The sequence below is a fragment of the Nothobranchius furzeri genome, chromosome 2, assembly GCF_043380555.1.
Source record: "Nothobranchius furzeri strain GRZ-AD chromosome 2, NfurGRZ-RIMD1, whole genome shotgun sequence".
NCBI lineage: Eukaryota > Metazoa > Chordata > Actinopteri > Cyprinodontiformes > Nothobranchiidae > Nothobranchius > Nothobranchius furzeri.
The window spans coordinates 90711037-90728638 of NC_091742.1; the positions used below are offsets into that span (position 1 = coordinate 90711037).

Consider the following 17602-nt stretch of genomic DNA (forward strand, 5'->3'; position numbering starts at 1 on the left):
TCACTGCCTGCTCAGAGAAAAATCTCTCTGAGGGAGGGTCATCTCCTTCTTCCCCTCCCTCTCCTGGAGAGAGGGAGGGAAGAGCTCGACTGAATTCATAATTTTACATCTTGACATTAGCTGTACAAAGTCTGAGTTTGATAACGTGAAGAACAACAATTTGCAGAGGTTTATAACAGGCGCGGCGCCAGGTTTTCATTTTTGGGTGGGCCACGGTAATTTTGGACGGACCTTAATAAGCAGTGACTTAAGTGAAGCAGGCAGGTCGCGCTAGAAAATTTAGTTTAAAAATACGTCATAAATGTGTTCCCCCGTCATTTTTATTTCTAAAATATGAAGTAAAAACTCCCAATTTAATTTCCATTCATTTTTCATTTATAGGCACCAGAATGCATTACCTCCACTTCTAATATTTACCTCTCAACGTAGGACTCTTTCATAAGGGTACATGCACACCGGTAGTTTTTACGGTTATTCATGGGGCAAAATCTCCCACATTTTTGAAAAAAAAAAATCCATCTTCCAGTAAAAGCAAAGCATCCAGCCCACCTCTCCAAATGCGTAAAATGTGCATCACAGCCGCTAGTTAGGCGCGCCGCGCGCACCGTCAGCTACATCAGCCCAGACAAGAGCAGAGCAAATAGAGAAAGAATAGAGGATAACTGTGTCTGGATGTGGATGGAGATTACATTTTACAGCAGCCTGATCATCATTTAAATACGTAAACCATCACCTGTCTTCTAGTCCACGCTATCAGCATTATTTTAATTGGTGTGTGTGTGTGTGTGTGTGTGTGTGTGTGTGTGTGTGTGTGTGTGTGTGTGTGTGTGTGTGTGTGTGTGTGTGTGTTTTCCAGTTCAAACACTGGTCTAACCAGCCAGACCAGCGTGTCCAGTAACACATTAATGTTACAATTAAACAGTTTCACTTCATGTAGGCTAGGAACATTTCACCTGCCGTGGCCCGACCGCTTCTGCTCCACATAAACTTTGTGCGTGATCAAATGTCTCTACAGGTGCTTTCTGAGCTGAAGAGGCTATTCTGCCTCAGACTGGATGCGTCATGCGTCTCCAAATTAGAGACGGGAACAAGCGCTGTTCAGCCAAAGTTTCATAATCAGAGAACATTTTTCCAAGTGACACATCCCTCAGAGAGACCGGCTTTCCAGACCGCTTCAGTGGGAGGAAATCTTACCGCATGTGTCGTGGTTCTGCACTGCGCTGCCAACCCCTCTACGGATCTTCAGCTCACTGTCCACCGTGTTCGCTCTGAGCCGCGCTGAACAGTGTCCAGTATAAAGCTCTGATGTTCTGATGGGAATCATTTCTTGATTGATTTAGTTACCTCCGCGATGTGCGTTAACGATTAAAATGTCAGCTCATCTGTGTGTGCATCAGTGTGCGTCGGGGTAATTCTTTCAAAACAACCAACATCCTTGAGTTTATCCGTCAAAATAAACAGTCAAATGGAAATATCTGTAACCTGCCATTTAACTGTTTTGCCTTCTTGTGAAGATTTTTGCAAACAGAAACAATTAAACGTGATTAAGCCCAGAGCCATGCGCACTGCGCTGTACTTCTGACTGTAAATGAGGGGGAAACGATTTAATCAGATCCTTTTCTTTTTAACATGGTTTAATGTAGTTTCATTCAGCACAAACGTTAGTCGCACCAATCTAACGAGACAGAGCCTGGATTTGTATTCTGAACAGTTTAAACATGTTTAAAACAGAGACATGAGCGACGCGTCTAAAATTCGCACCTGCTCCGCTATTATGGAAATTAAACTAACAAGATGAATAACATGAACTTATTTTAGGCACAGACAACGTCCCCCACACTTTTGAAAAGCTTGCAACGCGCCTGGTCTAAAGACGTCGTCATGGTTTCCCTTCAGATCAGGTGGAATTTCAGTCTAATGCTCTAACCTCACCTTTTCGTTTTGGTGTTTCTGTTATTTTGTCTCTGGTCTCTCTGCCAGTCCACTCTGGTACTAATGCCTGATGCAGCCTGTTCATGGTCACAAACTACACAACAGGAGGAGTATCTAAGAGGAGATCCATCCTACCTGACTAAACAGGACAGGTAAAGGTGTGAGGGTGACTGTAGAAAAGCCCTCAAAGTCTTGCGTTATGGGCAAGGGTGTCAGTTTGTTTTCAGAATTGCTGGGGACAATAACCATACACTTGAGTGGGGTTTAAAATTGCTGGGGACAATAAAGTAGGCTAGCACAGGGGTCGGCAACCTGCGGCTCTGGAGCCGCATGCGGCTCTTCCATCCATCTGATGCGGCTCTCTGTGCTTGTAAAATAATGAATGGATATTTAAATAAAATGCTTTATATTTTACTGCATTAATTTTACACCTGTATGCCAATTCTGAATGTAAAGATTGTCTGCGTAAACCTGAACAGTTCCAATCCGGTCTTACTGTGAGACCGGGTTGACGCGTCACGCTTGTGCGCAATCATATAGGCACTTTATGAGCTGAAGACAATGTGAGATTCTGGGATTCTCCTCAGACGGCTCCTGGATGTGTCGCCACATTGGAGACAGGAACAAGCGCTATTCAGCCAAAGTTTCATCATCAGGGAGCATTTTCTAAGTGACAAGTCTCTCTGAGCGACAGGGTTTGGAAAACACTCGCTACAGTCGGAGGAATCTTCCCGCATGCGCTCTGGTTCTCTGGGTGGCTCTGGGGTTAATCAAGTTTAATTGTTTCTCTTTGCAACAATCTTCACAGGAAGGCAAAACAGTTAAACGGCAGGTTACATATATTTCCATTTGACTGTTTATTTTGACAGATGAACTCAAGGATGTTGCTTGGTTTGAAAGAATTACCCCGACGCACACTGATGCGCATGGATGAGCTGACATTTTAATCGTTAACGCACATCACGGAGGTAAAATATTCCCATCAGAACATCAGAGCTTTATACTGGACACTGTGTTCAGCGCGGCTCGGAGCGCCCACGGTGGACAGTGAGCTGAAGATCTGGGGTTCGCAGCGCAGTGCAGAACCACGACGCATGCGATAAGATTTCCTCCCACTGAAACAGTCTGGAATTCCGGTCTCTCTGAGGAATGTGTCACTTGGAAAAATGTTCTTTTTATGAAATTATGAAACTTTGGCTGAACAGCGCTTGTTCCCGTCTCTAATATGGAGACGCATGACTCGTGGAGACATTTGATCACGCACAAAGTTTATGTGGAGCAGAAGCAGTCGGGCCACTCTCCAAATGCGTAAAATGTGCATCAGCCGCTAGTTAGGCGCGCCGCGCGCACCATCAGCTGATCAGCCCAGACAAGAGCAGAGCAAATAGAGAAAGAATAGAGGATAATTGTGTCTGTGTGTGGATGGAGATTACATTTTACAGCAGCCTGATCATCATTTAAATAAACCATCACCTGTCTTCTAGTCCATGCTATCAGCATTATTTTAATTGGTGTGTGTGTGTGTGTGTGTGTGTTTTCCACTTCAAACACTGGTCTAACCAACCAGACCAGTGTGTCCAGTAACATATTAATGTTACAATTAAACAGTTTCACTTCATGTAGGCTAGGAACATTTCACATGCCTTCTTCACTTAAGTCACTGCTTATTAAGGTCCGTCCAAAATTACCGTGGGAAATGGGTAATAATGGCTCTTTGATGGGAATAGGTTGCCGACCCCTGGTATAAGATCTGAGCTGGTAAAACAAAAATCCTCATCAGCAGGCGTTTTTGAAAGTGGGGGGGACACAGCTGCCAATCACAAATTTTGCCGGGGACATGTCCCCGGCGTCCCCGGTTAAAATGACGCCTATGGTTATGGGAACAAATTCCCTTTGTTACCTTTATTTTGTAGTTGGCCGGAAGTTTGCTCCGGAAGTCTGGCTAGAGATAGAGATAAATTGGCTTTAGGTTCATATCTCTCGAGGTTTACGTAGCTCTAGGTTGTGTCCCGGGTTCCTCTCTGCGGTATGTTGCTGCCTGGGGGATAGCACCGGGACATGGTCGAGTGTGTACGTGGATGAACAGTAAGTGCAATGTTGGATTGATTATGGCTATCAGGTTAATTATTATGCATTTCCTGTCCCTGTGAAAACACTGTTGATATACCTTACCTCGGGACCAATCGGGGCCGGTCTGCTGGCGTCTTGGTCGTACGAGGAGGCATGAATGTGTTTTGTATGAGTATACGGAAATGCAGAGAAGTATGGCGGTGTTGTTACGGTGCGGGAATGGGAGTTGGTTCAGAGTATCTGAGCTAAGCTAGCCCGCCACCGGAAGTACCCATGTCAGTAGGGAGAATAAAAGCACCCTTTTGTTTACAGACCGGAAGTTGACTGACGATAGGGTAACTTGACAAAGCTTAATATAGTGGCTTTATGTAAGCAGATGATGATGATTTAGTGACCTCTGACTGTTTAGTATGGTTATTAACTGATGATGTGGTGGCGGAAGGTTAATATTCTGATGTGTGTTAATTGTTTTATTAAGGGTAAGTTATAAATACGTCATATTTGTCATTCTGCAGGAAAACCACACCCATGAGCTATCATGTCTATCAGCTTCTATCCTGATTTACTTGTCTTAACCTATGGGCTATAATAAAGATGCCAGATGCAAAACTACAATTACAGCTCGTCTTCTTTATATTCCGAGGGGCTTTAAGTGATGCTCTGGCCAGCATCCCCAGTGTAAAGCGAGTTTCAACCTTGGTCCAACGCTTTTACAGTCCGTTTACAGTGTGCCTTAATACAGTCACCTTTATCTCTGACCAGGATTTCTCTCCACATGATAATCATGCTGATCATGCACCTGATCCTCTCCAATCTTAATGATATTCCTGATTACCGTAATGACTCTAAAAATAATCTCAGAAGTCTTTTGGGCTGTCACCTTCAGAAGTCTCATCAGCCAATCACCAGTCTCCATTAGGTCACGTCTTCTGCATCCTCCACCATGCATTATTCGTTTTTTTCTGTAGTTTATCAGAGCTCAAAGCGTCCAGCAGGTGGCGGTAGTGCACCTTTACGCTGGTCACCGACCACCAGAAGAAGCAGAAACCGGAAAATGCTAGCCGAGCTAGCTTGTTCTGGTGTGTGAGGAGAATATTTGAGGCGGTTAGCTGTGAACTCAGGTGAGCAAAGGTCCTCTTTTCCAGACTGGATCTGTCCTCAGCTGATCAGAACCAAAGCGTTGGATCTTTAATCTCCTGCGTTGTTCTGAAGCAGCATCTTAATCAGCTCTCCTGCTTTGTTTCTATTGCAGCTGTTAGCTAAACACGGCTAAAGAAAACCTGCTACCACTTCAGGATCTGGGACTGATTCATCGTGTGTTCTTCACCACCTGGACCTGGACAGCATGGACACAGGTACTGGTGGATGAATGAATATATCATCACTGCATGGTGGGACATTACAGTGCCTCTCCCATGAGGCGTTATCATTAAAAAATGTCCGTGTTGTGTTTTAGTCTGCTGCAGCAGCTCGATCCGAACCTCTCTGGTTCTTTCTTCACAGAGGAGAGAAGCTCCAGAGCTTTTGAACTATTGAACTAACTTTAATTTTAACACAGCAGGACGTCAAGACGAGGAGGCAGTGATTGAATTTTATCTTTGTTTACTAAAATGATCAAACAAATGGTAAAAATCAAACTAAACAAAATATTTTGTTTATTAACTAATCAGATACTTTCAGATAATGAATAACAAATCTACTTTCTGTGAATGATTAACCTGTTAACAATAAATGCTTTGCTGCATTTATTGTTGACAACATTAAAGCAGGGTTGGAGGTTTAACCTTTTTCTCTGCCTCTGGATCAGCGGGTCTGACGGATGAGCAACACAGAGAGAGAGAGAGAGAGAGATGGGACAATCAGCTGAAACTGTTGAGGGAAATTTGTTGAAACTAAATGACCAGAGATGTCCAGACTTTGGAAGTGTCGTGAGTCAGTTCACCAGGATAGCTCTAGATGTTAAATCTCAAGTCCCTGACTCACGGTATTAGATGGTGGGCTTGACCTCTGCCCCCTCCGGTGGACACCCTTACTCTGTAGAGAGAGGATCTGTTACCTGTATGCAACCTAGGCTTTTAATTCTGGTTAAATCACCTTTGTTTTGCTGTAGGAAGACTCATGCTGTGTCAGAACACACACACACACACACACACACACACACACACACACACACACACACACACACACACACACACACACACACACACACACACACACACACACACACACACACATACTGCAAGAGCTGATCACGCTCTTCACAGAGCCCCGTCAGCTTCTCCGTTGTTCAGGCGACAGCTGATTATTACAACCTGGGATGGAGTGAAGCAACCAGCACTCACCTTTGCTGCGCCAGAGAAGAAAGGAGGCCCCCACGTGTTAATTTTAATTCGTTCCCCAAGGAAGGAAAAGTTTATTCCACTGACAAAAAGGAAAAAAGTTACTCCAAACAAGGAACAATAGCGTAGGCTAAATAGGAAAAGTTCTTATCAAAAAACCCGTGTCTAGCAGATCCGAGGAGAAGCCAACTCTCTCTGTGTAGCACACACTTCAACTGTCCCAATCACCAACTCTCCAACAACTCTTCCCCAAACCAGAACACCCCCCTGCAACACACACACACACATCATGCATTATAATTTTTTTTTTCATTCTTCCGGGCTGTTTCATGTTTTATTACTGTCTCGAATTAAAGGTCAACTTTTTTAAAGATATTGACCAGAGGCAAAAGTCCTTTGAATGGCGTGTGTAAAGAAGTATTAAAACCTCAGATGAAAAAGGTTTTGGATTTTCACGGCTGGAATTTAAAGAAAATCTGATGTTTTTTAATGGCGCGGGAAAAACATAAATGGACTTACGCTCTAAGCCCTGGGCAGCTGGTGAGGTTTCACAAGGAGATCTGCTGAAACAACTATAGTAAACAACGCCTGACTCCGGTGTTTCTGCGTTATAGCAGAGAACGTGTCACCAGTCAGATGTAGCTTCTGAAGCCTCTACTAGTTGGTCAGATGTTTTTCTTCTCTGGGTTACGGCAACAAGAACGGATATTGGATTACCGGAGAAGATAAACCGAACTCCGTGCCCTGCAGCTGGATATCAGAACCGGAGGTGCAGACATGCTTTGGACCGTTTCACTCAGAAAACCTGCGGCCCGATTAGGACACCGGGGAGGATTCTGTTCGTCTTCTGAACCAAAATCGGTACAGTTTGTTAAAGTTTGTTAAATATTTCATGTCTGTGCTCCACCGGTAGCTTTCAGTTAAGTTCTCAGCTGATTAGCTCCATCATATTGTCCCAGTATGATTCAGTAATCTACAGATGAGTAAAATAACATGTTGCCAGCTTTACCGCTGTGTGTATTTATTGATATAACATCAGAAAATATTTAACCGATTGCCAATGCTAACTTGCTAGCTCGGATCGTTGTTTTCTATCCAGGATGACAACCGGTGTTATGCCGAAAAAGCGACTGGCTGCCAAAAAATGATTAGCCACTGTGGGATCGCGCACGGTTAGGGTAATTGCAGAGATAACCTTGTCCGGTACTTAAACAGATGTTTATTGCGGATATTAGTTTTTTCCAGTTCGGAAGTTGTTTTAAGTGTTGCTATTTGTCTTAAACGTTCACAATGAGGATATATTGATCCTTTTTGCAATATTTGCGATTGAAAGATGGTTTGTGGTAAGAACTGACTTTCTTTATGTTACAGCCTTGATACTAAAAACTAAATAGTGTAAAATGGTGCACTGTATTGAATGTAAACGTTGTATAAATGGAAATAAACAATTCTCCAGCGATTTGATTTCTTTCCCTTCCTTTCTTTAGTCCACTTGACATGGAGCCAGAGCCACAGTTAACTAGTCTGGGGCACATTTTTACTTGAAAAATAGTATTTAAACTGATCAAGCTTTGGCTTTACAATGAAACTGTGTAGGTTACTATACATTACTTTGCTCTAGTTAAAAGTAACAAGATAAAAGCACATCAGCAAATAAAATTTAGATTGTCACTTGCCAAATAGTGTCTATACCCTCCTGTTTACCTAAAAGAAATGCCTCACAATATCTTTAAATTCCTTATTGACAGTGTTGGGCAAGTTACTTCAAAACTGTAATGCATTATTTATTACTTGTTACCCTCATTTTAAAGTAATTAATTGCATTACAATATTACTGATTTTAAAATGTAAGGCATTACACTACTTTTGCATTACTTGAAGTAACTTTCACTAAAACAACTTCAATATGAATCTGGTAACCTGACGCTCAGTGAGCTCATGACATATACAGGTGCTGGCCAGTAAATTAGAATATCATCAAAAGGTTGAAAATATTTCAGTAATTCCATTCAAAACGTGAAACTTGTACATTATATTCATGCAATGCACACAGACCAATGTATTTCCGATGTTTATTACGTTTAATTTTGATATTTATAGGTGACAACCAATGAAAACATCAAATCTGGTATCTCAGAAAATTAGAATATTCTAAAGGCCAATGAAAAAATGTTTGTTTCTCTAATGTTGGCCAACTGAAAAGAATGAACATGAAAAGAATGTGCATGTATAGCACTCAATACTTAGTCGGGGCTCCTTTTGCCTCAATAACTGCAGTAATGCGGCGTGGCATGGACTCGATCAGTCTGTGGCACTGCTCAGGTGTTATGAGAGCCCAGGTTGCTCTGATAGTCGTCTTCAGCTCCTCTGCATTGTTGGGTCTAGCGTATTGCATCCTCCGCTTCACAATACCCCATAGATTTTCTATGGGGTTAAGGTCAGGCGAGTTTGCTGGCCAATCAAGGACAGGGATACCATGGTCCTTGAACCAGGTGCTGGTGGTTTTGGCACTGTGTGCAGGTGCCAAGTCCTGTTGAAAGGTGAAGTCTGCATCCCCATAAAGTTGGTCAGCAGCAGGAAGCATGAAGTGCTCTAAAACTTCCTGGTAGACGGCTGCATTGACCCTGGACCTCAGGAAACAGAGTGGGCCAACACCGGCAGATGACATGGCACCCCACACCATCACTGACGGTGGAAACTTTACACTGGACCTCATGCAACGTGGATTCTGTGCTTCTCCGCTCTTCCTCCAGACTCTGGGTCCTTGATTTCCAAAGGAAATGCAGAACTTGCTTTCATCAGAAAACATAACTTTGGACCACTCAGCATCAGTCCAGTCCTTTTTGTCCTTGGCCCAGGCGAGACGCTTCTTGCGCTGTTTCTTGTTCAAGAGTGGCTTGACACACGGAATGCGACACCTGAATCCCATGTCTTTCATGAGTCTCCTCGTGGTGGTTCTTGAAGCGCTGACTCCAGCTGCAGTCCACTCTTTGTGGATCTCCCCCACATTTTTGAATGGGTTTGTCGTCACAATTCTCTGCAGGGTGCGGTTATCCCTAGAGCTTGTACACTTTTTTCTACCACATTTTTTCCGTCCCTTCGCCTGTCTGTTAATGTGCTTGGACACAGAGCTCTGCGAACAGCCAGCTTCTTTAGCAATCACCTTTTGTGTCTTGCCCTCCTTGTGCAAGGTGTCAATGATTGTCTTTTGGACAGCTGTTAAGTCAGAAGTCTTCCCCATGATTGTGGTGCCTTCAAAACAAGACTGAGGGACCTTTTAAAGGCCTTTGCAGGTGTTTTGAGTAAATCAGCTGATTAGAGTGGCAGCAGGTGTCTTCTATATTCAGCCTTTTCAGAATATTCTAATTTTTTGAGATACCAAATTTGGAGTTTTCATTAGTTGTCACTTATGAATATCTAATTTAAATGTAATGAACATTGGAAATACATTGGTCTGTGTGCATTGCATGAATATAATGTACAAGTTTCACGTTTTGAATGGAATTACTGAAATATTTTCAACCTTTTGATGATATTCTAATTTACTGGCCAGCACCTGTATGTGGAAGGTGATGTGGTGTCTGAGCTAGGATTGCTGTTAAAAACAGTCAGATATAATAACAGTGCTTTAAAATGATTGTTTATTAAATAAAAGCAACAACAATCTGTACTCTCAGCACGCTGCCATCTTATATTAACTGAGCAGGGAGTGAGGAGGTGGGGGCTCCAAGCCTATATTTGCCTTGGTCCCCAAATGCCTTGATACGGCCCTGGATGTGGGACTGACTTCTGGGGTGATCTGATTCTATCACATGAATAAATATTAAATGCTTATATATTATTGCTTTTCACTGGTAGAAATGAGTATTGGGGATAAATCTGCCTACTTTTGTTTTTTCAAGCACTTTGTTTTGTTTTCTTGATTTTATCTGAATAAATTCCGGCCCTTTCTCTCTCTAACCCTCCTGCATGCTGCACGTTTTCTCCGTCTTCCAGAAAAACTGTTTCCTAGATTTCTTACTTTCTAACTAATCAGCCAAAGGGATCTACCGAACGCAAAAAATAAATAAATAAATAAAAAAGCTTCGCGCTGCGCTCCAGCAGCAATGAGTTGAAATCACCGGCACACAGATTATGAACTCAGCTGAAAATTACATGAAGTACCAGAGAATATGGGCTGATATAAACGATTGCAAACGAATGACTTTGTTTTGGTGGAGCGGTTTTGTGAATATAACAGCGGCCGCGCGCAGGACGCAGCTGGAGTATTTCAGCCATTACCGCTGCGTCCTCTCTGCTGATAGAATGCCCGCAAAGCTGAGTCCATAAATGACTTAATATATGTGGATACTGGATCTTTTTTCAGGTTTCCTGCAATTTGAATTTTTAGGAAACCCGCATCTTGATTCTGGGTTTAAAAATGCATTGTAATTACCGCGTTACTGACAATTGTACCGAGTAAATATTACCATTTTCTTTCCCTGTAATGCCTTACATTACCACATTACAGCAAAAAGCAATGCATTACAGTAGTTAATTACTTTTGTACCGCGTTACTCCCAACACTGTTTATTGATGATTTAATTGTAGACAACAAAAATGGCATTTTACTTGCTAAAAAGTGATTGAATCGCTCTGTTGAGGGTCTGACCTCATGAGGAAATTACTATGCAGTGATTTTCTCCAAAATGACTGTGCTTAAATTGCTCTGAAAAGCAAATAATCACATCAGCGCCAAGAAACTTCATTTCCCATGATGCTTTGCACACGGAAGCATTGGGATGATGTCACCGCCTAGTACCAGAAACACGTTCTGCGCATGTGCGGGAAGCCGTGGAGCTTTTCCCGCGAACTAAGACCATAAATCTTCAGCAGAGACAAAGAATCCTCGTTCTTTTGCCCAGGATACCTGGCGGTAAGGACACGCTTGTCAACGCTCCGACTCCCTTGAGCACGCGGAAGCTCTAAGTGCACAAGTGGAGCCCACGGAACTGCTGGAAACTAAACTGCAAGCCCATCAGATCTGCTCGTTTCTGCTCCCCTCCAGCTGATGTTTGAGGACACAGAACTGCGGAGGAAAGCAACAACTCCATCAAGCACGCTGTAAGTTATAACTCAGCACAGAAAGAAACTTTGCTGTCTCTGTCCAGCCCGTGGAGAAACACTCGTGAACGCCAAACAACGGAGAAAGCATCAAACCGACGGACGACGCCGAAAGCTGCGGAGAAACACGGAGAACCGTCAAATCAAAACAGTGAGGGACGCTTCACTGTTCTGGTGATCAGAAACTCATCTCTTTCTCTCATTCTTTCCTTCTCCCGTTTCCTCTATAGTCTCGAATAAGCAATAAACCGCGTCTATTGCTTAAAAAGTAGCTTCGTGCTTTCCTCTTTCGTCCCAAACACGTCAGTCGGGTCATTTTGAAAGAATAAACTGCTTATTGATCATTGTTTGGTATCTTAAAATGGTTTCTGTCATGGCCAGGCTGAAACTAAAAGATATTAATTTGTGATTAATCTTTTGTGTTGTTTCATGATCTTTTGAAATGTTTTGAGTGATTTAAGGTTAAGTTACTACTGATTCTAAGTGCTTTGGAAGTTAAAGTGCAAGTTGCCACCCACACTTTAGCCAGACAAAGGGGTCAGCCATCTTGTATTCAAGACTCCATTTTGAATCCATACACACGCACACACACACACACACACACACACACACACACACACACACACACACACACACACTCCTTTGTGAGAACAAAGGACCCCATTCATACATCCTCCATCACATGCAAACACATCCATCTTCAATCATATCACACGGTTATTATTCATCTATTCCACTGTTTATTCATTTGACAAATTGTTAATTAAATGTTATAAAATTCAGATTTTTGTGTCCAGTAGCTTTGTTGTGTCGAAGAGAAGTCTCTGCTCCAAGGATTCTACGAACTTCAAGAAAGACTGATAAGAGTTTTGGATTCAATTTTTCCCCGGAAAAAGGGGAATGGTGCCCCGTATATCTAAGAATATCTTAATTAATTAATAAATCAGTAAATATTCCCATATTTACAGAATTTATTGAAGAATCCAAAAGTAAGTTGAAGCTTACTAATTGTTCGCTCCTAATAACCCCAACATTTTATTGGTGCAGCCCGCGTGAGGCTTGGATACACAGAGATTTCTATCCGGCACAAACAAACAAATAAATCCAAAGAGCTTGAATTAGAAATAATCCGTTGTTCAGCCTTGAACCAGCAACAGAGTGGTGCTGATTTCGCTGAGCAGGAAGCTGCATCGAACTCTCACCAGTAACTCAGTGCTTCTTTAAAGGTGCAACGTGTAAATTAATTCTGGTTAACCTTTTAGGTTAAAATTCAGCTTTTCCTTAAAGGTGCAACGTGTAATTAATTCTGGCTAACCTTTTAGGTTAAAATTCAGTTTTTCCTTAAAGGTGCAACGTGTAATTAATTCTGGCTAACCTTTTAGGTTAAAATTCAGTTCCTCATTAAAGGTGCAGCGTGTAAGTAATTCTGACTAACCCTTTTAGGCTAAAATTAACTGCTAATTTAGCGACTTTAACTCACAGTGGCTATTGTAACTAACTGAAACCTTCACTCAAAGACTGATAACACCTTGTTTGCTAATATTCTGAAGGAATAACTAGCATATTTAACACTGCAAGTGTTGTAAGACGTTGCTACGGCAACGCACCAGCTTTTGCTAAAATACTGAAAGGAATAGTATTTTAAGCATCAGTCACGGCATTCCGTGCAATCTTAAAACGCTAAAACCTGTGCGCACAAAGGTTAATTTAGTGTTTTTCTGCTACAAAGCTAGCAGTTGCTGCCCAAAAGGTGCAGCTTGAGCTATCTGCAGAAGCTCTACTAGGCTATTTTTGGTTCGGTTGTTAAAATGGAGGGACAGAGTAGTGAACTGACCAACTCCCAGCAACCAGGTGACGCTGCGGCCCACGACTATGAACCTGGCCTACTTTCTGGACAAATATTGTCCAAACTGGTCGCGGTTGCTCGAGAACCCGACTACCCTTCTAGGGATTTCACTGAAGAACAGCGTAGCGACGAGCTAGAAGCTGTAATTGATCAAATAGAAAACCCGGATGGTACAAAACCAATCCAGGTTCACTTAGCTAAGTTAGCCCTGATCCTCTATCAGAGAGAACTCCAACATGATCGAGAGATCATGAAGCTCCAGAGCATGCTAGCTGAAAGGCAGCAAAATGGAAGGCAGAAGGATGACGAGGAGGAAGCCAGCACCGATTCTGGGGAAGATGGGGAGAAGACCCCGCCCCCTTCTGCTGATGACAACAGACAGTGGGAAGGGGGGGAACACCGTGACTCTGAGGCTGAGCCAGAGTGCTCTCCCACACCGGTACGAAAGCAAGCCGGCAAAGCCAACCAGGGTCCGCCCAGGACGATCGCCAAAGACCAATTGGTTTCCTCCACCCAAGGTAGCGAGGGACCGCCGTCCCGCCGTAAAGGTAGGCTACCTCCTGATACGGCTCCATACGATAATCAACAGTATGTGGTGTGGGACTATCTGGACGGACGCACGCCGCAGGGGAGAGATGAAGCTTATCTGTCCCAACCTTCGGCCCCGTTCCCTACACACACTATAGGGCATTCAGGACCATCTAGGGGCCGAGGGCAGTTCGCCCTCGAACCCCAGGTTGGACCACCACCCTCATCTTCACGGCCTTCTCAATCTGTGAGAAGTCGACCAGCTGAGCGGCACCTCTATTTAGACCGCTCCCCCAGTCCACGAAGGGTGCAAGGTGCCGATTGGGGTTATGCACCCCAAGCTGCACCTCAACCATCCACCCATCCTAGCTACTCCGGTATTCGGCATGCCGATAACCAGCTGCATGACCAAGCATCATACGCCAGTCCGTACCCGGACAGAGCGTATTACGCAGAAGCCCCAGTTGAAAGACGCAGGCTGCACTACGCAGACGTGCCCCGGGAGGAGGACCTCCCAAGACACCCACGTGACGTGCCAGCAGCCCGCCACAACATGCCGAACCCCGATTTGGGCCCCAGGAGTCAACATTGGGAGCCCAGAGCACACCAGCGATATCCAGCGCCTTCTGAGACAGACCGTGGGTCAGAGTCAGAGGATGACGCGCCGTACCGTGAGTCAGGGCTCCGTGTACGTCAAATTGAATCGCTAGCTAAAGACATAGAACGCTTTGATCCTAACACCAATGAATCCAACGTCGACGATTATCTCAGGGAGATAGAACGTTGTCTGCTTGATCTTCCAGCACCCTCTTCAAGGGAAAAGCTCAAGCTAATTTGGAAAACCACATCTAGAACGGTGCACGGTTTCATGGAAACTCTACCACCTGACATTCGTGATCGGTACTCCTCGCTCTGCCGAGCGTTGAGAGATGAATACGCCACGTATGCAGACTCTGCGTCAGCTACAATGGGGGCCTTCTCCATCAAACACGGGAGGAACGAACCCCCCAGAGAGTATTATCGCCGACTCAAAAGTGCTTATTTCCAAGGTCGAAACGGCCCTGGGCTCGAGGAAGACCCTGCCTTCAGATCCCTGTTCATTCACAACCTGCACGAGTGTGTTCGCTCCGAAGTCTCAATGTATTGTCGGATAAAAAAACTGACAACTCAGGAGATTAGGAGATACGCTCAACAGGCTTGGGAAGCCGGCGGAAAGCCCCAAAAGCCTGACGCACATCACCGCGTCATGCACCTAGCTCCCGACGCCGAGCCGCGTTTGGAGCTTGAAGGCACAGAAGCTCCACCCACTAAGCCAAAATCTGCTAAACCTAGACCTGTTAAACCGCGAGAGCAGTCCCAATCTCCTCAACAGGGGAAGGGGGGTGCTGATTGGCCGCCTAGGTCTGGACAATCAGACAGGAAGTGGCCCAACCAAAACCAACGGCAGGCAGGTCGGAACAGTGGAAGGTTTAAGGAGCGCCGCCCACAGGTAGGTCCCGAACACAAGTCCGCAGGTGAGTACTTGACCAAAGCCGACCTCCAGGAGATGTTTCAGCAGTTCCTAGCTAAACAGAAGGAACAGCTGAGATCTGCAGATGAGACCCCTGCACCAAAGTCTGCTTCTAAGAAGCCAGACTCAGAGCCAACGTCCGCATGACTAGGCGTGGCTCAACCCCCCAGCGTGGCCAGGACTTACCTGATCAGTTGGGGAAACACTACTGGTAGACCACAGGAGTCTCCTGAAATCTACCCCCCAGAGAAACCAGATACTAAATTTCTGAAGTTCCTTGGTGACTTAACAAACCATGATCATGCTCGCCGTTTGTACTGTAGCACCAATCTAGGTGGATGCATACAAGTTGATGCTCTGCTGGATACCGGCTCAGAAATCACCCTGATGTGCTCCACATTGTTCCATCGCGTGTCTGACACCATGCGGTCGCTCGGGAAACCAGTCCAGGTTGAACCTTGTGACCTGAAAATCACCAGCTACACCCAGACCCGGGAGTGTATCACTCACCGGGCGTGGCTGGATATCACCTTCCAAGACATGACTCTGGTTCACCCGTTTTATGTCTGCCAGCTAGACACTGAACCACTTCTCATTGGTCAGGACCTGCTTGAACGTCTAGCTCCCCTCATCGACTGCCAGAAGGGTCAACTGTGGGCCCAGGTGGACACACCTAAGCCCTGGAACCCAGATAGCAGCCGACCATCCTCCATTCTTGAGGTCAGCATAAGTGAGCCGCAAAACCCTTGTTCCAAGGTCATGCCCCTCCCTACGGCTCCCACAGACGATGTCCGCCTGCAAAGGCATGAAACCGCTCCTGGAACTCCGTTCCGCACACATTCATCTTTTCTCTGCTCGCTGAAGAACGTCAGCCTGCAGCCATATGCACCACACATAGTTGGTGGTCTTACCATCAACTGCACCCACATCTCAGATGCTCGCCTTGCTCTTTGGTCTGAAAAGTCAGCCATCAGCCAGCAGACGTTTGAACACCTGCGTCAGAAGGACCCCCTTCTGGTCAGTGTGACACGTAGCCATCGGCTCTTGTCACCTACTTGGCCGCAGAGGCTCCTGAAAGCGCCAGAGGTCTGCTCTCTGACTATCCAACTTGGAGCAAGACAGCTCACACATACATTCAGCATCATACCACAGCTTGATCCACCTGCACTCATTGGAGCAGATCTGCTGGTTCGACTCGGTGCCCAGCTGGACACTTGCAATCAAGTCCTTTGGGCCCGGGCCACACCATCCTCTGAGCCTGGCTCAGAAGGCCCTGAACACTTGCTGTCCGGTCAGACCATTCCACAGGCCTGCCGTGCAGTGGTTGAGGCCAGCACGGTTCTGCCCCCACAGGTCAAAGGAGTGCCTGTTCGTCTGACTCTGATGAAGCATCAGAAGCTGCCAGGCACACAGGCCTTCTTCCAGCCATCACCACACTTCTTGGAGCTCAACTTAGCCGTCTGTGGCACGCCACTCTTGGAGCTGAACAATCGTTCTGCCTACTTGTTGGTCGAAAATCCGACCCGGAGTCCTATCCACATGCCGGCAGGAAAGCCCTTGGGCATGCTGATAGATAGCTCATTCCATGACTTCGAACTTTCAGTCCCCGTGATCGGACAACTTCCGTTGTTCTTGAATGACAGACAGGTTGGTGCAGACACATTCAGTACTTTCCCTTCACAAATGATTACCATCAAGCGGCATGAAGCCCTTCCTGAGGAACCCATTTGCAGTGCAACCTTAGATACTGACGGCGGTCAGTGTCTAACGGTTTTTGCAATAAATACTCAACCCTCTGAGTCACCGGTTGAAAGCCCGGAACATCAGAGACCCTCCTCCTCTGAACCTTATGACGGCTTCGAGGCCGAAGTCAGCCAGCAGCTTGACAAAGCGGATGCGCTGGAGTCAGAGGAGCAGAGAGCAGCGCTTAGAAGCCTGTTCTATGAGTTTCAGTCCATCTTATCCAGGGACTCCCTGGACTGTGGACTCACAAACCTGCACACGGTTCGCATTCCGACGAACCCGAATGCCCCTCCTACTTTTGTACGTCAGTACAAGATTCCCCTCGCTGCTTATGAGTCGATCCAGGAGATCCTCGATCAGCTGAAGGAGAAAAACATCATCAGAGAGTGTAACTCCACTTACAACTCTCCCATCTGGCCGGTTCTGAAACCGACTGGGAAATGGCGTCTCACCATAGACTATCGTGCACTGAACAAACAAGTACCTCTCTCCAGGTGGCCTATGATCCATTTAGATCAGGAGCTAGCCAGA

At 45.2% G+C, this 17602-nt stretch overlaps 1 protein-coding gene across 3 annotated transcripts; it reads left to right on the forward strand.

Moving 5' to 3' along the window:
• The first annotated feature begins 5016 nt into the window (after window positions 1-5016).
• On the forward strand, window positions 5017-15475 carry LOC139066149 (uncharacterized). 3 transcript variants are annotated; one of them, XM_070548198.1, is made up of 3 exons: window positions 5017-5123; window positions 5255-5357; window positions 11246-15475. In XM_070548198.1, the coding sequence occupies exon 3, from the start codon at window positions 13253-13255 to the stop codon at window positions 15473-15475; it is 2223 nt and encodes a 740-aa protein (XP_070404299.1). In that variant the 5' UTR covers window positions 5017-5123; window positions 5255-5357; window positions 11246-13252. The 3 variants fall into 3 exon arrangements, with proteins under 3 accessions (XP_070404299.1, XP_070404300.1, XP_070404298.1); XM_070548199.1 differs by lacking the exon at window positions 5017-5123 and having other exon boundaries at window positions 5134-5357; XM_070548197.1 differs by lacking the exons at window positions 5017-5123; window positions 5255-5357 and having other exon boundaries at window positions 9824-12791; window positions 12852-15475.
• The last annotated feature ends 2127 nt before the right edge of the window (window positions 15476-17602 follow it).